Source organism: Onychostruthus taczanowskii, unplaced genomic scaffold, assembly GCF_017590055.1.
Source record: "Onychostruthus taczanowskii isolate IOZ18803 unplaced genomic scaffold, ASM1759005v1 scaffold71, whole genome shotgun sequence".
Taxonomy (NCBI): Eukaryota; Metazoa; Chordata; class Aves; order Passeriformes; family Passeridae; genus Onychostruthus; species Onychostruthus taczanowskii.
The window spans coordinates 2,958,254-2,983,266 of record NW_024504898.1 but is presented as its reverse complement, the minus strand read 5'-3'; the positions used below and the strand labels follow the sequence as shown (position 1 = coordinate 2,983,266).

General features: G+C 43.9%; 2 protein-coding genes across 6 annotated transcripts in view; both read left to right on the top strand.

Moving 5' to 3' along the window:
* Positions 1 to 3,322, top strand: part of JADE3 (jade family PHD finger 3) — a 62,556-nt gene extending 59,234 nt beyond the window's left edge. For all 3 annotated transcript variants that reach the window (XM_041422144.1, XM_041422145.1, XM_041422146.1), the window contains one exon: positions 1,229 to 3,322. In XM_041422144.1, coding sequence (XP_041278078.1) covers positions 1,229 to 2,115 — 887 coding nt within the window. In that variant the 3' untranslated portion in view covers positions 2,116 to 3,322. The remainder of the gene's footprint in view (positions 1 to 1,228) is intronic.
* Positions 3,323 to 11,381: 8,059 nt separating this feature from the next.
* On the top strand, positions 11,382 to 23,108 carry LOC121345314 (regucalcin). Of its 3 annotated transcripts, none has more exons than XM_041422095.1 (7): positions 11,382 to 11,830; positions 12,130 to 12,325; positions 14,824 to 15,006; positions 16,270 to 16,485; positions 17,946 to 18,077; positions 21,818 to 21,972; positions 22,704 to 23,108. In XM_041422095.1, the coding sequence occupies exons 2-7, from the start codon at positions 12,163 to 12,165 to the stop codon at positions 22,752 to 22,754; spliced, it is 900 nt and encodes a 299-aa protein (XP_041278029.1). In that variant the 5' UTR covers positions 11,382 to 11,830; positions 12,130 to 12,162; the 3' UTR covers positions 22,755 to 23,108. The 3 variants fall into 3 exon arrangements, with proteins under 3 accessions (XP_041278029.1, XP_041278030.1, XP_041278028.1); XM_041422096.1 differs by lacking the exon at positions 11,382 to 11,830 and adding an exon at positions 11,843 to 11,870; XM_041422094.1 differs by lacking the exon at positions 11,382 to 11,830 and adding an exon at positions 11,846 to 11,921.
* Positions 23,109 to 25,013: the final 1,905 nt, after the last annotated feature.

The following is a 25,013-nucleotide window of genomic DNA, read 5'->3' as shown; positions in this document are numbered from 1 at the left end:
GTGATCTCCAGGTTTTGCACCGTTGTGCTGCTGGGGTGTGGCACTGGTTCCCCACAGCAAGCTCTACCCCGCTGGTGGTTCTCCAGCTGAGAAGGCTTTTTTGCTTGCTGTCACCAGCTGGTTCCTTCAGGCAAGGGAAAGAGTGACTGATGGGAATTGCTGCTGTTCTCATGTGCCTTGTGCACGTCATGGGCACCGCAGATTTCTTAGTTTGACATCTGCATTTGCTCTCCTTCCTTCCAAAAGAGTTTAAGTACACTGGGTATTAATAGGGACTAGTAACTGTTGGGAATGCTGAGGTGCCAAACCCCACTCTGCCCTTTGCATTTACAGCAACTTTTTAAAATAAGGAACACAGCATTTGGAAAGAGGAAGAGTGTATGGTACCAGTGTAGTTACTGGGATTTTTTTTTAATAGGAAAGGCAGCTATTTTTTGTGTGAAATTAAGATCTCGCTGGTCTTTCTAAATACATACTTTACCAGCTTAGGGTGAAATCTTTGTGGCTTTTTTCTCTGCCCTGATGGATAGGTTTCGTTAGTACTGATAAGGTTTTCTTTTTTTTACTGTTTTAGATCAGACTAGTACTTCATGGAAGCAGTGGCACTCTAAAGCTCCTTGCTTTTCTGTAAATGCATTTTATTAGAAATGTCTACTAAGTTTATTTAATATCTTTACAAATACAAGTGTATTTTTTAATACTTATTATAATGGCTTGATACTTGCAGTGGGCGCTGTATGCATGTATTACCACAAACAACTCCTATGTTGAGGTAGAAAGTCTTCTAAAGCTTAGAGAATGTTATAATACAAAGCAGAGAGTTGAACTAAATCCAAATTGAAACTCAGTTTGAAGCATTGTTTTTTCTTCATCCAAAACTGAATATGAACCTTTTTTACAGCTTTGTTGGAACAACTTCAGTCATATCTCAAAACTGGTTCAATTCACTGGCTTAAAGCCTCGTAAAAAGGGCACATTGTTGTTTTTAATGGAAATATTTAAATGCTTACCTAAATTCCAAAGCAGTGGATAATTTGGAACAGTTTGGTTATCCCAACTTCTCCTTAGTGTCCTAAAATAATTTCACGCTAATTATTTGCAAATGCTTCTTACTGTTGCATGACCATATAATGGTCTATAAAAGTTGTTACGGATAGCAAAAGAAATTATGCTTTTTAAAAAAGCCTTTTTTCTTTTTCTTCTGCTTCCTCACCTCTTTCTCCTGTAGGCCATACCCTGACAAGTGCACTAGAGAACACACTGTTCTACCCACCTCCCAGGATCACCCTGAAGTTAAAAATGCCCAAATCAGCACTGGGAGACTGCAAAAATAACTCGCTGAAGCCTGGCAACAGACCGCTTTCTCCTGACAACAGCAGCACTGTTTACAGCAAACGGAGTGTGTCAAAGGAATCATTTGAAATTAAAGCAAAATCTTATGCCAGGTATCAGCACGACAGCAGAAGTAATGGGCTGCTGGCAGGGATCGGCAAGCCTCGGAGCGAGGCAAAGGACTCTGGCCCCACGCAGCTGATGGAGTTTCACCGGGGCCAGCCTTCCGGGAAGCCTTTAGCACTCCAGGCTGCTTTGCATGGACAGTCTTCCATCGGGAATGGGCGGGTGCAGCAGGAGAACTCAAGGCTGGTGTCCAAATCCAATGGTCTGATGAGCAGGGCGGGAGATGTGAGCCAGAGAGACAGCTCCAGCCAGACGTCCTACGAACAAGAGTCCGTGCTCACAGCTCACTTGGCCAGCCAGAGTGGATTCCGAAAATCCACCATAGAACATTTCAGCCGGTCCTTTAAAGAGGCTACCAACAGTCTGGTGAGGACCACGGAAGATCTCCGGTGCTGTGAAAAGCCAACGAGAAGACTCGCAACAAAAGATCGCTTGTGGAGCAAGCAGACACTTGAAGGTGCTCCATACCAGGACAATGATGGGTACTGTCCTGACTTAGAGCTGAGTGACTCTGAAGCAGAAAGTGATGAAAACAAAGAACAAGTGAGGTTAAGACGAAGTAGCTCAGAGAGAGAAAGCCCAAGTAAGGACTTTGGAAGAGACTGTCACAATAGAAACAAAAAGAATATGATATCTCACAGTTCGGTACAAAGGTGATTAGAAGCCCCCACGGGGTAATTCAGCCTTTATGTATTCCAGTGTACCAGTGCAAAGCTCAGCATCAAAAGGTTCCAGAAAATAGTCTAGGACCTATTTAGAAAGAGCTGCAGTAGGGGATGGGGGAGGGGAGAGAAATCAGAGTAGTTTTGTTCAACTGTGAATTGGTTTGCAGTCTTTGCAAGGTGAGCTCAGTTATCCACCAAGTCATGTGAAAATTGTGTCTTTTATCAGAGGGTAACATCTGGGAGAGCACAAAGCGGTTAATCGTGCAAAAATTCAGGAAGCCGCTTCCCCCTTGCCAGCTGAAGGGCAAGGCACCGTGTTCATGTGGGGGTAGTCTTGTGGTGGTGGGCAGGTTTTGAAGAAGTCCTTGCATTGCCCTAATGTGTTGCAAGAGACTGCAAACGGAGACACTGAAACTGCGTTGTTATGGCACCTGCAGTATGGCTTTGATCCAGCAATGCACTTACGGATGTGTTAGGAAGTTAAGCACGTGAAAAGTCCTGCTGGTTTCCCCCGGGAACGTTTGTGCTCAGCTATCCGAGCACATGCCGGTGTGCTCTGCTGGATCAGGCCCAAAGTGACTACTAAGTGATGATCCCCTTCTGCAGGAGGCTTTGAACTGCAGTGGCGTTTGCAGGCTCCCTGCAGAGGGCGGAAGCAGGCGTCGCTGGCGCTGCCAAACTCGCTGACCTCTAGACGTGCCCCCCCTTCCCTGCTTTTGCTGAAGGTTGTGTTTCTCTTCACAATAATTCGCTTATTTTGTAAATATACAACTTCTAGTACTTCAGTTTTTTAATCTCTGTACATAGATGCTTGTTGTGGGATGCACTTGTAAATATTTTACCCAGCTAACAAGTACAGATGGCTAATTTTGTGGATAGTGTTTACAAAAGTAGATGTACTACTTCAAAGAAAAAGGCTATTTGACACTTACATTTAGGCAATCACCGGTGATGCCAGGTTCCTCTTGAAACTGAGATTTCATATCCAGAGGTGTTTTTACCTGGTATTTTTAAAGTCTGCTGAATTAGAAATAATTTTAGCTGAATTTTTTTTTTCAGGTGCAAATTTTCAACCCTAGTTGCCTGAACACAAGCATAGGAGTCTTCTGGCATCTAGGTCTGTAAAATTTTAGCCAGTCATCATTTAGAGTATGATGGTTTAATTAAAGATGGGGTTTTTTTTTTAATTCCTGAAAATCTACTATTCTAAAATTTTAGCCAGTCATCATTTAGAGTATGATGGTTTAATTAAAGATTGTTTTTTTTCTTAATTCCTGAAAATCTGCTATTTTATTACACTGCTTTTCAACCTCTGGATCAGTTGCTGTTTCCCAGTCTAACACATTTTTTGTATGTCCTTTAAAATCAGCAGTTGTTAAATAGCAATTAAATTTCAGCCAGTACCAGCTGAGGAGTTGAGAAGGGAAGGGAATGAATCCCCTTCTGTTTGTTTCAAACAGGGGACTTTTGTTGGAATGCAAACTAACTTCTTGTTTTACAGATGGTGTTGTGTTGATCAACAAAGCTACTGCACTATTTTTGTCTGAAATGCTGTACATTTCATTAACACACAACATCCTCTGTCCCCACATCACTGGCTGAAACGACCCACAGGTTGTGTAGGGCACGTTCTACAGCTCTGTTGAGGGTTCAATTTTGTCTACAAACAAAAAAGTGTTCCCCCCACAGCGTGAAGATGGCTATGCAGGATCTGAACAGCAGCTTGGTTTCGCTTCCCAGTTTTAATTTATTGCTTTTAGGTTGGGAAATGGCAACGACATTTTCAGATTAGTTTTAAACTTTGAAATCTCCCTAGTTGCAATAGGACTAGCAGGTCAGGGGCTGGAGGACTCTTCAGTAGTGAAATAATTTTTAAAAAAGTATACTTGGCCAATCTCTGTTTGCTTCATGCATCTTAATTTTTTTTTTAATTTTTTTTTTTTTTTACTTCTTGATTTTATGTATATTTGTGTAATTGATCTTTCTAAAGCTGTATCTTCAAAATTATTTCTTTTGGTGTAAATATGCAGTAGCAATTTAGGTTTCCACATATTTTATTTTTATGGGAAATGCTTTGTGTTCTAAGCCATGGGTCATTCAGAATAAGTAAACAAATGTCTGTTCATTTGTATTCTGGTTCTGGTTCTCTTAGTTCTCCTTCAATATTTATTAGTAATCCTCTCTCACTGGCCATGAAATTTTATGAAGCTTTTATTGGGAACACTTATCTGGGCGGTCAGCAAAGTGTTCATGTTATTTTGTAAGCATATGACAGAAGAGAGGGAAAATGGTGCTTCAGCAAAACTCAGCATTTCTGCTCTTCTGGGGTTATCAATTCAGTTGTTTCCAGTCTGGGCAATGGTTTTGCTAATTTTTACATGATTTTAATAGACATATGAAGGAGCCCTTGGTTATGTAGTTCTCAAGTATTGTCCCCAAAGTGCATTTGCTAGTTTTTATTGTGCGTTCGGTGGCTAACTGTTTGAAGTATTACCTCTTAACCTTATTTGTCAATTTTTTGTTGTGTTTTTGCATTTTGTTTTATATATATAAATATATATATATATTCAATTTTCCAAGATGGACTCGGTCTTTTTCAGATGTCCCCTTTTTACAAGTACTTTTTCATTAAATTATGAAACTGCTAACAATATTTTCATTTGTTGTGATTTATTCAGGGCTTTACCCTCTGTGTCTGGCAGGTTGTAAAACTCATCAGTACTGCGTCCATCGGGAGTAAATTATTTCTGCCGATTTGGCAATACTTTAACAAGTTAAGTATCCAGGGAAAACCCTTCCCCTTCAGCCTCCCAAAAAAGAGCCGCTGAGCACTCATTTGCTGTGCATAGCAAATAGTGCAAGCCTGGCTTTTGTTTCTGCCTAGCTGAGCAAATGTAACAGACCATTTGCTGCCATGGCCTCCCTTTTCAATGTATTTGCTTATGCTGTGGTATGGCTGCTTTTCCCTGCTCGGACAAAGTGAGTTGCAGAGGAAGAGCCGTAGCCAGGCCTTCTGTCTGATCCTGTTCTTGTGCCCTCTTGCTGGCACAGAGGAGCTGCTGCCTGGCCTAGAGCAGCGAAGAAGGAGAAATGAGGCAGTGGAGGGGCAGGTGCTGGGCTGGCTGATGGCGCAGCATCCCTCCTGCTCTGACTGGCTCTGCAGCTGGCAGCCTTCAAGAAGGATGGGGTTTGCAATGTGAGTGTAGTGACCCTCCTGCCTGAGATGGCTCTGGCAGCAGCAGAGTGAGTCAAAGCTGAGCAGCCAACATCACCCTTGTGGACTGGCTTAAGGACTGGAGTGACTGAGCTGGTGGCCCCAAGCAGGCTGGAACTGCAGCTAGAGAAGGCTTGGGTGAAATGGAGCCCAAATCCTCAGCTGAAAAGCAAACAGGAGGTAAAAAAAAAAAAGGGGAAAAGGTAGTAAAGGTGCAGACAAAGGGAAGAAAAGCCAGCACTAGGAAGAAGCAGTAAGTGTTGGACTGTTTGTTGTTATTCAGGACCAGGATTTTTTTCTTCCCTAAAGGCATCTTGCAACAGATACCAGTAACAGACTTCCTTGTTGTGACTTTCTGACTGGTGGCTTCTAATTCCCTCTCCGCATCCAGTCTGCTTGTGGCTGAGAAGTGGGAAAGACAGGGCCAAGGAAGGAGATTGGTGTCCCCATTAATTTGGAAACAGCTACTATTTATTTGTAGGGTCTTTTCAAATAACTAAGTGTGCTTACTTGTTGATGGTAACATGGGCCAAGGACTAAAGGGGCTGCACAGTGGTTCTGAGCACCATCATCTCTGCATTTATGTTTCTGCCCTAAAAGAAATGTTTCTCAATTATAACTTGTGTCTGTCACTTGTGGAATGTTTTCTTTGCACCATGAAAAACCAAACGATTGAAGAAGTTACAAATGTTTGGCTATTAAATGTAAGCCTGAAGCATTCCCTTGATTGGATGTGGTCGCTCTGATGACCTGGCCTGGATGTACAGGCTGTACTGCATGGTGTGGATCTGAGACCTGGGAGGGAACCAAAGCCTGCCTCTGTGAGCTGTGAAGATAATCCAGCGAAACCACTCATTCTGATCTTGGGAATTTGGATGATCCCAGAACTTGTAAAGGTTTAGCACTGCAGGGAATTGACACATCTATTAAGAAAATATGCTTTTCATGCGAATTAAGGAACAAAAGCTGCTTGCACAACCGGGGAGCTTGGCATGCAGGGAAGGGCAGAGATGGAAAACAATGGAGTGCCTCAATGCAGCTTCCTTAGGAAGAAGTGAAGACACACAGACTTCTGAGCTCTGGTTTAATGAGATTCCTTGCTACTGCTGCTTCTGAACTTCCTTTTACACCAGCTTCATGGCTGAACACTTTTGCCACTCCTGAGGTGAAACTCTGTGGTATTTACCTCTTGTAGAGATGATTCTGGGATAACTGCTGTCAGGCTCTGCTCCTAACCAAGTGAGTGCATCTAGTGGGATGTGACAGGTGGATTAAAGTGACTGCAAGCACAGACTTCCGAAATAAAAGGTTACATGGCAGCTGGGTAAGTTGTTTGAAAATAGCGGATGTGCATGACTATTTCTGTTCCTCAAGTTCACCCCTCTGCAGAGCCTGGATAAATTTGTGGGACCATGTGGTTGTAGGAGAAGCAGCCTCGCATATTTGTGCATTAATTTCCCTGCCTCTGTGTATGCAACTTCCAGATAATCTTTCTTTTTCCAGTAGGCTTCTTTTGTCTGGGACAACCTCCTGGATCCACCTTGCCCTGCCCTTTCTCTGGGATTCTTTTGTTTCAGGTTGGGCAGACCTTCCCTGCCTTCCACTGCTTTCTCAGCAGACTTGGAGTTGGGTATCTGCCTCACCTTGGCTGCTTTATCTGATATACATTGTTTTAAATCTCTGGGTAGGTTCCGTGATGGCACCTTCATGGTTTCTTTTGGCTTAAACATCCTGAAGACATTTTTTTCCAGTTTCAGTTATTTTTCCTCAGATGCTGCCCCACCCACCCCATCCTGAGGAAGAAGCACTGGGGAGCAGGACACGAGTTGTATTTTGATAGTTCCAGTGTTCTGCTCATGAAACTGGTGGGCCAGTGTTCTGAGAAGGATTTAGAACTTAGCTCAACAGCAACATAAAAGGAAGGTGCTGTCAAGAAATCTGATCATCTGAGAGCTCTTGAGCTTATGACAGACTTCAAGAGTAGTACCTGTAAAAAGTGTTACATGCCGCTTGGGAAAATGGCTCTGGTTATACCTTGGGAAATGCAGGCCCTGGTGAGGGAATGGGTCATCTGAGAGGGAAAAACACCTCTGAGCTAGCCCACCCACTTCACCTGAAACTGTGGTGTCTGGTTGCATTCCTTTGTAGTTCCTTATCTCAGAAGGGTGGTGCTGAGTTGTTTGGGAACCCCTGTCACTGGCATTTTAGGCTCCATTTGCATCTGGTTGAATGGAAGCTGATTAAAGCCCTTTCCCTCCTTAAAACTGGCTCAGCTATTGTTCTGTTGTCCCCTCTAAAATGAAGATAGGGCATTGTTTCATCCTTTTCCTGATTTAATCATTATCCAACAAACCAGACATCTCTCCTTGCTAAAGGAAGCACAGAGGCTGAAAAGCTGGATGAGCCAGGTGATGGAGATACTAATAAGCAAGTTGTAATTTACACTCGTTACAAATAGCTGGTACATAAACCAGACTCCTCAAATTGTCTGGTTGAACATCTTAAATTAAAGCTCTGTGAAGTCACCCTAAATCTGCAGTTAATTTGAAATTTAATTTTGATTTGGCCAGAAGAAGGATTTGCATGCCTGTAAGCTGCAAACACTGGAAGCACTGTTGCTAGATCAGTTATTTGAATGAAAGATGCTGCCTTTCCCTCAAGTCCTGGCTCTGTTGCATGACCTCTGTTGTGACTATAATTTTGCAGCTGCTGTAGCACATATCAATGCTCTTTTTTTAATATCCTGAGGCAATCAAAATGCAAATCCAGGTCACATGGGGTGCAAAGACCAGAAAAGTAAGGCATTAATGAAAAGTGTCTTGGCTGTGCTCCACTGGAGAATGCTTTCTGAAGCACCCTGTTGCCCAACTGCTCCCAGTACAAAGTGGAGAGGCTCAGGCTGGGAACTCCAGATTTGTGAGGCAGCTCCAGGCAGCAGAAACCTGCAGTTCTTGGTGCTCCCATGACAAAGAAGTTGGAGGTGTGAGAGTGTGAGGATGTTCATGAAGCACTGGGGAGACTAGCTGCAGTGGGAAGGGTCACACATTTGCTTAAGCATTGTATTCTTAAGTGAGATGCTTTTTCATGGGCCTGTGGCCTGTACAGAAGGAATTGTGCTGAAAGAAGTCTGTGTAATAAACTGTAATAAGTAACGGGTATGCTTGTCATTTTTGTGAAAACTGTTTTTAAAGGCTAAATACTTCAATATGACTTCCTGGTGATTTGGTGCAATCCTTTGTAGAAAAGATTCCCTGAGATTCTTAATCCATTCTGCATTAACTTGTGTGACAGTGGTGTTAGACACATAAATTAGTCAATGGGCACAAATCTGCTGGTGCCACCTTCTCCCAGGCAGACATCTGCAAACAGGAAAATGGAGTACTTTGGCAAACGTTTTAATGTGTTTAAATACGCAGCTGTGATCATCCAGACAAGTAAACAATTGAAACTTCTCAGCAGTTTGATCTCTCCTGGAGTTACTTGTTGCTTGCTAACAAATAAAACTTGATCTGGATACACAAGCCAGTTCCAAGAATTATACTTGGCTGCAAACAAGTGCATGGCAGTGCCAACTCTTCCTTTCCAGTGAACTGATGGCAGTGAGTGATTTCATGTTTCTACCTTTGCTCTTGTTCAGTGCTTTTTCCTTGTCCCTCCATCTGTGCACCCCCAAATGCAGTATTACCTGCTAGGGGAGAATTCCCACATGCCCACTCCGGCTGCCCTAATGGATTTAACAGGCTTGCACTGAGGTGGTGGCTCCTTGGGCTCCACGGCCCTTGGCACAGTCCCCGCTCTCAGCTGTACCTTGCCCCTCTGCCAAGATGGCCTGACAGACTCAGAGGCAGCTCTTGGGGTACAGACAGCTGATACACAGCATTTGCACTTCATATCAGCCATGGATAAGGAAGGAGACCTCACAGTAGTAAGGAAGGAAAAAAGACAAGGATTGCTCTAAAGATGAAGAAATAGCAGGACCAGGTTCATAAAAGAAGACGAGAACAACTGCAGGAATGAGCAGAAGTAAAACCAAGTCTCTATAGTGCCTGAAAGAGTCCAGCACCTCTTCTTGCCTACAGTTGTTAAGGGTGGGGGGATTTTTCCATTGCTGTGGTGCTCTGGGCTGTTCTCCAGACCTGCTGAGCGTTCCTGACTGGCAAGAAATGTGATGGCTTCTGGCAGGCTGAGGGAATCTGCAGGCTGGGAGAGAGCTGTGACTTCACCCTACAAGGCCTCCCACATCACAGATCTCCGCTTTGTGTTCTTCGTAGTTGTAGATAAGTAAGAATTCCACTTCCCTGCTCCCTCCCACCATGTGGAACAAATGCTAAGCTACCAGTGTGTCCTGTGGAAGCCACAGAGGTGCTGTGTCAGCTCCCTATCAGTCAGATTTGGCCACACAGTAGACTCTCTGGCTGCAGTGCAATAGAGGGAAGTTCCCAGTGGGAAGGCACAAGGCAGTACAATCTTTGGCAGCCACCTCTTCTGTGCTCTTCTCTCCCACAGTGAACTTGTACTGGCAGAAGACTTTATCTGATGCTCTCTGTGAAGGCACCCCACCATGGATTCCTCCCTGCTCTACCTTTCAACAAGCTTGGATTAGCCAATACAGAGAAGACACATGGGACAGCTTTAACTAGAGATCCAAGCTCCAAATACATGTCACAGAGTTTGTGTTGTAACCCAGTGCTTACAGAAGCTGTTTATTTTCTCCCAAGGTGTGTGCCAGCACACAGCTTGTTTTGATGCCTCCAAACCATGCTGGCAAATGCTTAAGTCAGCAAGGAACAGAGACTGCTGAGGTGGGTTGAGGGTGTATCTCCTCTTGCTGCTGGATTCAGTAAGCTCTTGCATTGTATCCCAAATAGCCTTCTAGTGTGCAAAAACAATGGGAGAGCAGTAAATGTGGCTAAGCTTTGTAAGAAGCAATAATTGTTCTTCATTGTACTTAATGAATTCCTTGATTCTTTGCATATGGGTTTGTTTTGGTTTTTTTTGTTTTTTTTTTTTGTTTTTTTTTTTGTTGTTGTTGTTTTTTTTGTTGTTGTTGTTGTTGTTTTTTTTTTTGTTTGTTTGTTTGTTTTTTTTTTAATTTCTGAATCTTCTTTCCATGTTGTGAAGTGTATGGAAAAAAAGGAGAGAGATGTGGCACTTTTTTTTATGGAAGTTTCTCTTTGTTGTTTGTTGCTAATAATTTGCTTGCCTTGGGTCTGATGAAATCCTGCTATTTGTTGTACATGAAGCAGTAGGACAGAACGAGAAATTAATTCAATGCTAAACACTGAAGGAATACCATGGAAGCCTATAAAATAGAAGTCTAACTGCTCAGATAAGGTGACAATAAGTTAATGAGTATCACATCAGTACTCCATCAGAAGAAGCCTACATGAAACACATGTTGGTAAGGTAATATAGCCATGAAGTTTCCAAAGATACCAGTAATAGAAATAAAAGTTAGCAAGTGAAGCCTGGGCTGTGACCACCTACTTTAAAGATAATCAAATAAAAACATTCAACAGGAGATAACTGCTGCAAGGAGGGTGTATGATAAAAAACATAAAATCTGTAAGAGGAGCTGTGTAGGTTCTCTCTCCTGAAAGACCCTGCTGGGTGCTGTGGGATCACTGGTGTGCAGTGCCCCTTGAGTAAAGGGAAGCCAACTGGAAACCAGAGTCTGCGTGGGGAAGAGGCGAGCTTTGGAGCAGCCGAGTTAATTCTGGTTTGTGGGATACAGCGGCGAGCCAGCTCACGCCTGCCTTGTGCTCCTGAGTTTCCAGGTGGAGACACACAGGCCTTGGAGCAGTGGGACTGAAGCCAGTTGGTGTCACTGATCCCTGTGGGGATCACCAACTCCAAGTCAAAAGGCAATATGTCATGGGGTGCTGAAGAGGAGACCTGGGATAAAAAAAGTACCCACTGCTTTAAACTTGAGGCATGGGAGCTGTAGTGGCCATAGCACAGAGATAACCACGTGCAACAGACAACTCTATCTGAAAATTTTGTTGCCAGCTGTTTGCCTCCTGCCTTTGGAAGTTTTTGAGACTAAACAGAACGGGGACTAAAAGAGGACAGGACACGCTGAGGGCCTGGGATAGCTGGATAACCAAGGTGCTGCTGCAGGAGCTGTGAAGGATCCCTGGTGCTGGAAGTCGGGGCCGGTCTCTGCGGCCACCTACACCAGAGCAAGAAGGCAGGGGGGAATCAGCCTCTCCAGCGGCTGAGCAACTTGGCCACCGTAGTGGGAAAGAAAGCTCTTCTCCCTCTTTTCCCTCCCTGCAGCTCCTGGAAGCCCTGAAGCTCCTGGAGGAGGGGTGCCGAGGCGCTGTTGCTCGGACAGGCGGCACGGCAGCTCCTGGCGCTGGCCGTGCGGGAGAGGAGGATCCCGCAGGGCCCGGCGGGCCAGCCCGCCCCTGCCGGGGTACCCAAGGCGCGGCGCTTCCCGGCTCCCAGCCCGCTATAAGAGCGGCGGCGGGAGCGCTCCTGCCGGGAATAGGTACGGCCGGGGCGTGCTGGGGGCGCGCTTCCGTGTTGTTGTGAGTTGTTGGTATTGATCCTTGCCCCTCGTCTGTCCGCGGTCCCGGCAGGTGGGTGGGTGCAGGCACACGCCGCTGGGTACGCGACACGGCGGCACTCGCGCTGCGCCCCGGCAGCCGGGAATGCGGGGCGGGCGGCTGCGGAGCGGCCTTTGCCTGCCTGCGCCCGCCCGCACCCCATTTCATTTCTCCCCTCTCTTTTAATAGTCCCCCTCCCTTTTTTTTTTTTTTTTTTTTTTTTTTTTTTCCCTGCCCGCAGGCCGTAACGCAGTGGCGATTCCCTCGACAGGCCATGTCATCCGTCAGCATCGAGTGCGTGGCCAAGGAGCGCTGCAGGATCGGGGAGTCGCCCGTGTGGGACGAGAAGGAGGGCGCGCTGCTCTACGTGGACATCACGGGAAGGAAGGTGTGCCGCTGGAGCCCGCTCACCCGGCAAGCACAGGCCATTCCCGTGGGTAAGGAGCCGCTGGAAAAGCCTCTGTGTGCGGGAGCTGCGTGCTGGGACTCGGGCTGTGTCCCTCGGCAGCTGCACGGCGCTCAGATCTGGAGACCCTTCCCTACAACCTGGGTTTCCTCGGGCGCCAGCACACTGGGAGACACTAGATACAGAGCATCCCTAGTTCTGGGGTCTTTCCTTATCATATTTTAGTACTGGGTTATGTTTGATCCATTTCTTTTCCCTGTAAGTTGTCCTCAGCTCGCTCTCTTTTATTCATACTTTGTCCCAGAGGTAAAGTTCTTCTGTTGGTGTCTGTAGTAGTTCTGATGTGAATGATCAATGCTCATAACATTTTCTGTATTGAAAGACGATTTCCAATAATGCTTTAAGAAGTTGATACTTCTTTAAGGTAGTGGTGTCACCAGCTAGAGTCTCAATGGTTCAAGTATTTTTTCCATAAAGGAAGAGATGTGCTAACTCACATTAAAAAAGGGTTGCAGATTTACTGCTGGATGTGATAGAGTAAATATTTGTGTTGGGAGACCGCTCCTTAAGTGGTTCAGTACAATTTATTATTTTCTCAAGTTCAATAGCACTTGGTGAAAATCAATTTTGCCTACCTATAAGCTGTTCGGATTATTCACTAGAAACTGATCTGGGTTTATCTGCCTTTCAAATTACTGTACTTGTCAATTTCAAGATGAGAGAAGGCCTGATAGTGATTTTGGAAGTGTTGCTTCCTAAACTTATTCCTCTTAGCTTAGCTGAGGGAGTGTGTTTCTCCCTGCCTTTCCCCCAAACTGATTTACTCTCAAAGGTGTAGTCTTTTAATTGTGGCCTCTCTGGAGAGGTGGAAGGGACAGCAGCTGAAGTAGCTCCATTTTTTTTTTTTTTAATTGTTTCCTCTCTTTAGTAATAAAATAGTTATGATTAATAGCTGTGTCTTTGGAAATGCCATGATTAAAAGAAAAAAATACAACCCCCAAACAACCAAAGAATGCCATAATATTGTAGTAGTGGGCTTCCAAAGTGGAAACTAAGAGAAATTATTAATTATTAAAGCTTTTATTAAGGGAATTATAACAATGCCATGCTTAGAAACAACTTCAAATGCCCTTTATAACTTTACAGGGGGAACACTATAGCTGCATAACTGGGCCTGGAGGGGAGACCTTATGTTCAGTTTTATATTGGGCGTAAGATGGTGCTGCAAATCAATCAATTCCTGCAGATGCCCTCTGGGGTCACAGCAGACTGAGCTGGGTGCATGGGCTGAGGCACTCCTCGTGCTGGGTTTGTGCAGCCAGCAGCAGGGTGGCTGTGTCCTCGTGCAGCCCTTTCCTCTGGGGTGCAATGTCAGGAAGGTGTGGAGCCGTTCTTGTGGCTGCAGGGGCACCTGGATGTCCAGCACCTCCGGTGGACAGCTGTGCTTGGGGGCTGCTCCCCCCAGGCTGGGAGGAGTGCCCTGGGCGCTGCCCAGGAGGAAGGACTCTGCTAAGCCATGGGCCCAGGCATTTTCAGCTAGAGCTGAGCTTGCAGTCGGGTGTTCATCTCCAGTGCTGCGAACAAATTCCGATTTCTGTCACGGTGGTACTGCTGCCAGGGCTCCAAAGGGAAGGGGCATCCTGAGCCCTGAGCAAACAGCTGGAAAGGAGCAGTTCCTCTTGTCACCCAGTGGTGGCTGCTGGTGGTTATAAGTGTTTGTGAAAGTATTACCTAATTATACTCCTGCAAAGCCATAAATACAACAAATATTTCAGTTTTAAATTAAAAAATTAGTAATTAGTCCCATTTATAGAAAATATGCTAGACTTGTTTGCCCTGCCTGAAGTTATTGTTCCTTAGATTGCATCTGATTGTAGGCTTTTACAGAAATGTTGTCTTTGCACTCACTGGTTTTTTTACTAATTCCTTTATAATAACCTGTAATTGAGGTTTTGTGCGTAATAGCTCAAGTGAGTGTAAGCTAATCATGGAAAGTGAGTGTGAACTAGTTTTCTGTTCTGTTTTGGCTCTTGGGAAGCTCTCCCACTCCTTGGTGTGTTTTTGGTGCTGCTGGAGGTTGAGCAGCACAGCAGAGTGTGGTATGGGGGTGTCTCTCCTGTCCCAGTGCAGGGATACTCTGCTTCCATCACTTCACAGCTCATTTACACAGGAGCTGTGCTAAATAAACACCGTTGCTCTAGAGCTCTTGTGGTATTGATTTTTCCCTTGGAGAGAGGAGAACCCACACAGTAAGCTATTGTACAAAGCATATGCTCCTGTCCCCTTTTTATGCTTACTTTTTTCAATAAAGCACCTAGCACAACTAGGTGCTGGTGGTGATTATAACTCGTGGTAGCAGTGGTAATACTCGAGTTCCATGACATAATCTGTTTCTATGTATTTAAACATCAATTTTGTTGGTAGAAAAGTGGGTGGTTTCTCTTGCCTGTGGTTTTGCTGAGTTCAGTTGGCATGTCTAAAGTGGGCAGGAAAGAAATGTCTCACTTTTCAATTTCACCCCATTTCCAGATGCTCCTGTGAGCTCCGTGGCTCTCCGGAAGTCTGGGGATTATGTCATCACCCTAGGAACCAGGTTTGCTGCTTTGAAATGGAAAGAGGAGCTGGTAACCACCATTACTCAAGTGGACAAGGATAAAGCAAACACCCGATTCAATGATGGGAAGGTGGATCCTGCAGGGAGGTATTTTGCAGGTATGCTGCAGTCTCTTTCTTTTCTCTGGTGCTTGCTGGTTTTGGTGATAAGATGCAGTGATCATTTGTAGATGCAGCAAGTTTTCCTTCATAGTTAAAGGGTGGGGATTTTTTTTTTGTTTTGTTTTCTTCAAACAGAGCTTAAATCCGTGTACAAATTTGTTTATATCACCTGGGCACTATCTAATCTGGACTGTTTTGTTAAAAAGAGGCTGACTACACCGAGCCTGCCTAGTTTAAGATACTGGCCTTGCCTCTTTCCTGTCAGCTGCTTGTTTTGATTACTGGAAGGGTGCCAATAGAAAATACTTTTCCAGTGGGAAATTTATTATATTGTGTGGTTTGTTCTCTGTAACTCAGAATATTATTTCTAAAAACTAAGGGACTATTCATCCTGGAGATGAGAAGGCTCAGGGGATCCCACCTGTGTGTATGAGTACCTGACTGAGGAGGGAGTAAAAGAGATGGAGGCCAGGCTCTGCTCAGTAATGCCCACTGAAAGAGCAGGAGTGGGCACAAACTGAAACTCAGCCAATTTCGTATGAACATAAGAAAACTCTTTTACTGAGGATGAGCAGACAGTGGAACAGGTTGTCCAGAGAGAGTATGGAGTCTTCATCCATGGAGCTCTTCAATGCTCAGCACTGGTGGGAGGAAACCCCACCTCTGAGCAGGGGGTGATCCTGGGTGATGTCCAGAGGTGCCCTCCAGCCTCAGCTGTGATGCTGTCCTCCTGATTTTTGAAACACCATTCTGTGCTTTGCTGTGTTGTTCAGTCCAGAGACCTAACTTAACCTGCATTTACCCAGCCTCTCAAGAGCCAGTCTCAGCTGCCAACTTCAACGTGTAAAGATGAGATTTGCTTTAAAAGAGGCTTTAGTGTAAGACTCATTCTGAGGGAGGAGGTAATTTTTTTCCACTCTCTCAGCTCTACAAGGCATTAAGATTTATTGTAAGTTAAATGCTGGCCACACCTGTCTTAATATATGAGTGACTGAATAAAATATTTTGCAGGAATCACGCTGCACACCATTTCTCCTGCAGAAATGTTCAACAAAAGAACAAAGGCCGTGTTTTGCCACCTTCTGCAAAAAGCAAGCACTTTGGAAGTCTTTTCTTTTAACTCAGTTTCTTCCTCAAATTTCAGAAGCCCCCCCGCTTCTGCGCTGGCAGTGTGATCACCGTTGCAGTGAGAGGCTGCCCCCAAAGCTGGAGGAGAGCCCATTTGCTCTGAACTGCTTTTTCCCCTTTGGCTCTGCACAGGTACAATGGCAGAGGAGATTCGTCCTGCCGTGCTGGAGAGACGCCAGGGCTCCCTGTACACGCTCTTCCCCGACCTCTCAGTGGTGAAGCACTTTGACCAGGTGGACATTTCCAATGGGCTGGACTGGTCGCTGGATCACAGAACCTTCTTTTACATTGACAGCCTCTCCTACTCGGTGGATGCCTTTGATTATGACCTCCAAAGTGGAAAAATCGGTATGAATGGTTGTATTCTAAAGCAATTGTTTGTGCCTAAAGATTGTGGTGTTTGTTTCTGCTCTGGTTATTACACAGAGATGATCAGAGCTTTGGGGGATGAAGAGAAGCCACATTAACCTCTGTCTGTGCCTGCGTAGGCTCCTGGCTCAAACCAGTCAGGGTCGTTTGGTAATGCTGTAAACTATTTAAATTGGCAGTTTGAGTAGTAATCTCTACTACTGTTACTAAACACAAGGCGTATCTGATCTTGCAGTAAAAAGGACAAAGTGTATCTCATCTGTCTCTTCCTGTGGCTGCGTGTTTCTTGTTGCTGGCAGCACAGACAAAGTGACAGCAGCTTGTAGTCTTCCACAAAACCTCTGCCAGCTTCTCTAGATATTTTTTCGCTCTTCACCCTGTTTTGTTTTTTAAATACAAGCAATACTAAAGGAAGATTCTGCAGAAAGAGCAAGGCAACAATGGTAGCAGAAACTCAAAGCTTCCTTAGTTAATTTAAAACACAACAAAGCCTTAAGGGCTTCTACAAGCTTGGGCAAAAGAAAAATTCCGGTGACTTGGACTAGTAATTTGATTTTGAGTACATGGGCTGCAGTATTTTGCTTTAAAAGAGCCCAGCCAATTTGATGTTTAGTTTTAAAACTCTGAATTTAAAGTAATTTTGGATGTAGCACCTTGTCCTAATGTCTCTCTGCTTTGACTTACAACTGAATTTTTCACTAGGAAATAGGGTACTTTTCTCTCTCACTCATTCTTGCTCGCTCTTTCTGTGGGCAGTCTGACAATCCCCAGCAGCAAAAAGGAAACTCATTAAAAATATTGCTGCATATGAGAAACATTGAAGTTGTCAGAGCATAAAATAAATAATGTTGGAAAGTTGGGTTGAATTTTCTTTACTAAGAGTGGATAAAAGTTCAGATAGAGTTGTTTGTTTTTTGGTCAATAGCATGCCTTTGAAATTGATGCTTTACCCCTGAACTCTGTGTTTATGTAAGTGCTCTGTTTACAGACCTGAAGGTCAGTTTTGTGTTGAAACAGTGATTATTGGCACGTTCCAGCAAACAGTTTGAAAAGTCTCCAACTGGAGCAACCCATACTTGAAATGATTCAAACTGCTTTTAAAACAAGTAATTAATTTTATTAATATATCTAACATTTATTTATTCAGTTATTAATTTAATATTGTAAGTAGGGAGCATTAGTGGTGCACTAGAAAATGAATGCCAGAAAGGATTATACTTTCAATGGATAGAAACTGGTCCACAGGCTTTCATGCTGAGAAACAACTGTCTCGGGGAAACAAACAGGGCAGCAGACACAATCTGTTTCTTTCATGGGAAAAAAACTCAGGGCCTCAGCACAGCTTTTGAAAATAATAGTACAAATAACTCTGCTGGGCTGTGACTGATAAAAATTTTAACAACTGTCTCACTCAGTTCTGTGGTTTTTTAACGCTGCAGGCAACCGTAGGAGTATATACAAACTGGAAAAAGAGGAGAGCATTCCTGATGGGATGTGCATTGACACAGAAGGCAAACTCTGGGTGGCTTGTTATGATGGTGGGAGAGTGATTCGCATTGACCCTGAGACAGGTGAGTCCTTACAAAAGTGGACTGGAATTTTGTGTCAAACAAAACAAAACAAAAGAAGAAATAAAAACATGGAATGAGGGGTGCGGTTTTTCTCACCTCACAGAAATGGTGTATCTTTTTCTTTCTGTGCTCTTTCTTTCTTTCTTTCTTTCTTTCTTAATTGTTATTTCAAACAATTTAATGTTCCTGCTCTCAAAAATTACCTTTGTAAATAAGTCTCCTTTGCTCCCAGCATCTGTTCACATGACATAATCATGTTGGAAAAGATAAAGTTGCTAAGGAGACCATCATTCTGCTTGTGAATTGTTTGAGTTAGCATCCTCTTGCATCCTCCAAAATTAAGACCAGTGTTTATCCCATTGATAAATGGGAAAGATGACTTAAAACCATTTTTGAGTCTTGTTTCTTCAGCTTAGTGTTTTATTTTGGGCAGCCTGCTGGATTTTATTACAAGTCCCATGGCACACTGATGCCAGCAACATCTTTTTTATTGTTGGAAGTTACTTGCATGATCAATTTTGCAATTAAATAATTAAAAAATGTTTAATGAATTCCACAGGATTTTATCATTCCCACAGTAATGTCTTGGGTGTGCCCATTGTCTGAGTCTGTTGTTCATTGCTGCTCTCATTTGGACTCTAGTGATGTGCCAGGGATGATTTACTCTGGGTGGAAAACACATGTAAAGCACTTAAGGGAAGCTGAACCGCACTGGCTGCAAGGGGCCGCTGGGTGAGAATGAGAGCATGATTTTGTCAGATCCCAGACAGCACGAGTTTGCATCATGTAGCAGAAGAGCAACTGCACTGGGATACATCTGGAGCCTAGCAGAAGGCTTGGGGTTTTGTGGGACTGTGGATTCAGGGGCGCCAGTGCCTTGTGTGCAGCACGTAGCAGACCCTGGCACACGTGCACCAGCCTTGCTTCTGGCTCTGCTGGAAACCTCTGCCATTTCTGAGTCTTGTTTCTTCAGCTTAGTGTATTATTTTGGGCAGCCTACTGGATTTTATTACAAGTCCCACAGGACACTGTTGCTTTCCCCCTCACCTTTTGATCTTTTGCCCATCCAAAATCTTGCCAACCTGTAGAACTTCTCCAGTTCTGCAGGGTCTGCACCCCAGCCCTAGGAGAAGGAAGCTCCAGTTGGGAGATGCCAGCAATGCTGGGACTTGTTTCTGGACCCACATCCTCTCACTCTGGTGGGCAGAGCAACCCTTGGTGACATCCACCAGCCCTCTGAATACCCTCCTGGGGTAGTAGGTTCAATAATTTTTCCTCTGTGGTTCGCTGTTTCTACCTTTTTCCTGCCTGACTTTTTTTTTTCTCCCTGACCTTTTTTTTTTCCTTTATTTTTTCACTTATTTTCCTTTTCCTTCTCCCTTTGGAGGTGTTTTCACATGGGAAAGCTAGAAGCAATAGTGTCCATAAGCAGATGTGTAGGGATAGCAAGAACATTGATGGCAGAGTACATATCCCTAATGCACTCCCAGTCTTTAACTGTGCTCACAGATGGATGAGGTAGTGATGTGTTGGTAGTGAATTTCTCAGTGTACTTCTCTTCCATGAACCTGTTCTGTCTCCCCCTCACCCATGTCATAGCACCTGCAGAGAACAGTGTTGTGAAGTTTCATAGGGTAAGTGTCCATGTCGAAAAGAGCCACCTTTTTTTGTCAATATCTCATGCTTACCTGCCCTCTCGTGCTATCATTTTGAAGTAATATCTAAAATCTGAAATTTGTTGAATTCTGAATGGATTGTAATTGCTTAGGGAGATAAACCAGTCAGGTTTAAAGAGAATTCTATGAGAGCCTCTTTAAATGCACAATAGCCATTAAGGGTGGCTTGAATGGCTGTCAGCCAGTTGCAGATACATCCACCAATAAGGGCTCATCTCAACCACGTGAGGGATTTTCAGGTTTCAATGATAACCAAGCCTGGACTTTGTTTTTAGGGCAATGGGACCAGGAAACTTGTTTGTTTGGCGTCTTTCCTGAGTGGAGGTTTTGAGGTTCAGGATGAAGCAGCTTTTCAGGTTTAGGCTTCTTTAGCAGAGATGGTTGCTGCCTTTAGATTGAGGATGTGTGACAGGGAAAGGCTGATGGCTGATCCCATGGGGTTTGCAAAGGACTCAAGGGGTGTCCAGCGTACATGCTACCGAGTCTTGTCACAGCTTCTGGTCACCTAGTGACCTGCTAGTTTTATTCTTTAAATTGGAATCCTAGAACCATTAAAGCTGGAAAAGACCTCCAAGATAACGGAGTCAAACCATCAGCCAGCACTGCCAAGTCCACCCCTAAACCATGACTTTAAGTACCACATCTACATAGTTTTTAAATATTTCCAGGAATGATGATCCCACCACTTCCCTGGACAGCCTGTTCCAATGCTTGACAACCCTTTCAGTGAAAAAAGTTTTCCTACTGTCCAATCTAAACTGCCATTAAAATTTTATAGTTCTTCCTAATGATTAGTTTTAATATCCTTTGATTTTTATAGTGTCAAAAAGATTTGCTACATTTGTCTCTTCTATAGAGACCAAGCACAGAGTAATACTCCAGAAAAAGTGTAGAGGATCCAGGTGCAGATTTTCTTGAACCTCCAGGGAGACACCTCAGAGCTTTGTAAATGATATCTTTCAGGCTGTTATCCACTGAGAGCACTCTACCAGTGCAACCAGGTCCTATCCCCTTGTCTTTGGGGCTCATGCCTCTTTTCCTACAGTCTGTGTTTTTTCCTTTTGTATGCCCTTCCGAATTCCTTCCTCCCAGACTTGGTGTCAGTCAATTTCTAGAGTTCCCAGCACTGAAGTTACTTTCCTGCTATTTCAACACATCACTAAAGTTAGGTGCTGTAAGGGGGACCAAGCCCTTTGCACATGGAATTGGGAGAACAGAGAAGTAAACACATTTTGTAAGGAAATTCATGTGCATATTTCTAGAAAGAGAAATTCACTTGTAGGTACATAAGATAAGCATAATGGGAATAGGCTGTTGTTGCCCAGGATTAGCAGAAATTTTGGAAAAATCTGCTGCAAGATGTCTCCACAGCCTTCTGGTTAGGGCTAAAGGCGATCTGTTCACTACCATCATTAAGACTGTCGTTATTTGTTGGCATAATAAATGTAGTATTATTTATGGTAGCGTTAGGTTTTTTATAAACATTTCACATGTCCCGTGATCCGTATTTTATGCAAGCTTGATTTGAAAGACTGGTGAAATTTCAGGAAAAACTTCTAGGAATTAATCTTCCTTAACCGCAGGCAGTAGAGGTGTAGCAGGAGGTACGCCTCCGTAACGCCACACGAGGTCTGCTCGCTCCAGGCTGCCTTTGTAGTTAAAAGTAGAAAAGTCAGCAGGTCTAGGGCGTGATTCATGTGACCTGTTTTAGAGAGGAATTCTATTCCATTTCTATTGACTCCATGGACAGCTTAGATGATGAGCTCAGATACGTGTTTGTGCTGTGGATGTTAGCATTTAATTAGAGGACAAGCTGGGATTGAAGTGGGATTTGTTGGTGATACCTGAAACTGAAACTTGCCAAATGATACATCATCAGCAACAGGGTTCACAGAAGTCTGGTTTCTCCCTGTCATGGTGCTCATCAGTCAGGATGGGACCTCCCCTAGACATGGTACCCACTTTTGCAGAGCATCTAGCTCTACGATGGTTATTTGCGATAATTTATTTAAATTTCTTGTTCTAAGTTGACAAACAGGGAACATCATGCATGTTTTCCTCCAGGAAAAAGACTCCAGACTGTGAAACTTCCCGTAGACAAAACAACTTCCTGCTGTTTTGGAGGAAAGGATTATTCAGAAATGTTTGTGACTTCTGCTAGTGATGGGATGGATAAAGAGTGGCTTTCACGGCAACCGCAGGCTGGTGGGATTTTCAAGGTGAATGATACTTTCTAATTGCATTTTAGAAGACTATTGTTTCACTCCTGATTTTTTCAGGTAGCAGAACTCCAGCTGGCAGTGGTGGGAAGCTGGAAAAAGTTGTTAGAATGTTGGTCATGTTTGTTAAGCTGTTGTTTGTATTTTTTGTTCCTCTTGCAGAAAGTTAAATGCATTTAGAGATTTGAAGATATTTTGGGGTTTAAACTTTGTACTAATGTTGATAGTGCAAATTTTCTGTGCAATCATCTCTTTATACTTCTCCCTTTCCCAACACTGTTTGCATTTTCTATTTATGAAAAGGATGGGTAAATACTTACATGTCTTAATCAGTGGCAGATAAAAGCATCTGCTTTTATTTACTTTCTAGTTAATTATCACGAAGTTATCTCTTTAAAAAATTGTTCCACCAGGATTTGTTTTAAAGCCCTGCTCTTTGTGTGTGCATGCCGAAGGTTACATTGTGAACTGCAGAATTAAGGCTTAGCAGTATCTAAGAGAAGAGGCTTTTGGGGAATGAACTCTGGCCTGTGATTACTGAGCTTTAGAGAAAGAGCATGCATTGAAATTCCAGTCTGTGATGAGCTGATGTGTGCAAAATATGGTAGGATGTCAAGCTGGAGGACGCAGTCCTTTTCTAAGTTAAAGCATGTCTAGTTATGTAAGGAAACCAAGGGTCTAATAATGGTGAATTATCACTCTAATTTTTTTTTCTCTCTGTGTTTTAACAGATAACAGGACTGGGGGTGAAAGGAGTCCCACCGTATCCATTTGCAGGTTAAATACATTCCTCAGAATGGATTGGAGAGGGCTGATGTAAGCGACACAAGTCGGAAGGTCTTATCCTGGTGTTCAGCATCTTTTGCTTGGAAACCATGACACCATTATAATATTTCATCAGGAAAGGATGAAAAACTACTGAAATACATGGAATATTTTAAAACTGATCTTTTTTCTCCCTTTAAACTTACTTTTAATACATGATGATGCTTTTTCTCCTGTGCTAAAAAGATTCTCATCCTAATAAGCTACTGTTGTAATTATATTTTATGATTAAATAATATTTTAATATAGTTTTATTGAGTATTCTTCTGTCTCATTTGCAACTTATGCTATATTGTTTTACTGATTAAACTAGTTGTACTGTCTCTTTTACATATTTTCAAAGTTCCTCATAAAATGCCCTTTTAACTGTAACTCTGTTTGTCCTATGATGTTCTCAACAACTGAAACATTAATACCTCTCACTGCATTTGCAGCATCCTTCTGACAGGTCTCACCTGTGGCTGTGCTTAAATTAACTTTGGCTGAAACTTATCACTCTCTCCCTCGTGCCTGTTACCATGTTGCTCATTTTGTTAAATATAAACCCAAAATTTTGGAGTCAAGAGCCATGTCCTTTTCTATCCTTTGAAGATCTTGGCCTGTTCTGAGGACATCCATGATGACAGGAAAACACTGGGCGTTCTTGGCCATTTGTGCATAAAGCACAGCCTGCACCTACCTCCTCCAGAACCAACCTCCCCCAGAGCACAGAGAGGCAAGGCAGGCCAATATGGCCAAAAAGCCACTGCTTTTACAAATGTGAAGGGAAGATCTATTGCAATTTCTTCACACCACCTGTTGTGAATGAAAGCTTACTCATGGGATTGCATTTTTGCTTTTAACTTCAGGCCTGTTATCTGCTGCAACAACTGTGATGTATCTCAGTTGGATTTTACACTGCAGAATTTTGCTCTTGGAATGTTACATGTTCCCCTGTTAGTACACATACACCTGCAGGTGGAATAGCTGTGTGTCTCCATCCTGCTGTGTGAGGGTAACCCACCAAGTGACTGCCTGTGGCAGTGCATTTTCTCTCCAGGTAGCTCCAAGAGTCAGCACATAATGGTTTGCCATTTCTGCAGTTGGTTTGTGATGGATCATCTTGTGTTGGCTGTGCCCTCGAGTGTGCAGTGGGTGACTCAGCTGCCCACCAAGGCCTCGGTGCTGCTTTGATCCTAGGGTTCAGATTATTTTGTGCACATCACTGTTTTTCCTCTTTAAATCATACAGGGATCTGTCTTGGCAGCTGGGAAAAAAAAAAAAAAAAAAAAAAAAGGAGATTTAAGCAGCCCCACTTCAGTGTGGATGAGCGTGAGGCAATGAAGGAAGCTGGGCCTTGTTCTTTGGACTGTCCACATCCTTCATTTATTTTCTGCTACAAGGCAATCTAAAGGCGCAATCTAAAATCTACTCAAGGCACAGTATTGAGAAAGCTTGAGTTGAGGGAGATGGTGAATGTGGCAAATTTAGGGCTCTGATCTCACTAAAGTCACAAACCTGGTGATACCTGCAGCTCTGGAACCATGCTGTTGGGCTGCTGTGGTTGATCATTAATGGAGATCCAGAGATGCAGCAGAAAATAAGTGGGCATAAGCACAGATAAGCCCCCTCTGCCATTGCTGTGGAGGTGTTGTACCTGTGCTCACCCTCAAACCACCTGGCAGTAGGGTGATTGCCAGAACAACACAAAAAAACAGGCCAATCTTTTTTATGTTGTTGCTGCATTAGAAAAGTGAGAGCAATAGCTTGTACAGGCATGAAAAATTGGGTCAAAGATTAGTTTATCAGAGTTAGTCAGGAGGCACCCATGAGACACAGGGAGGAGGACAGGGCTGCTGGAGCCCCTCTTTCTCCATGCTGTGCATGGGTGGCACTGGGCAGATGTCTGAATAACACGCTTCTTTGTGCTTTGGGAGTGTGAGAGCAGAGGCAGGTAAAGCAAGCTGCTGCAGACATTTTACAAATGAATACCACCTCCCCCTTCAGTAAAAGCACCTACTTGGCTTTGCTGCACAGGTTTCTTGGGCTTCACATGAGCAGGAAGAGCCAACTCTGCCAGGAGAGTTGTGTTTTTAATACTGCCAAAATGCCCTGGGAGCGCGTCTCAGCGCAGCCTGCGGTGCAGAGGCTGGAGCTGCTTCCAGCCCCGGGAGCCCAAACTGGTGCTGCCGGCGTATTTTCACTCGAGTCCCATGACAGAGTGCCGGATCTGGCAA

What these genes read in the sequence shown, in the direction of transcription:
- LOC121345314 (XM_041422095.1), top strand. Translation starts at nt 12,163, where the DNA reads ATGTCATCCGTCAGCATCGAGTGCGTGGCCAAGGAGCGCTGCAGGATC. An exon ending in TCGCATTGACCCTGAGACAG is followed by an intron (nt 18,078 to 21,817) that starts GTGAGTCCTTAC and finishes GTTTTCCTCCAG; the next exon opens with GAAAAAGACTCCAGACTGTG. An exon ending in AGGCTGGTGGGATTTTCAAG is followed by an intron (nt 21,973 to 22,703) that starts GTGAATGATACT and finishes GTGTTTTAACAG; the next exon opens with ATAACAGGACTGGGGGTGAA.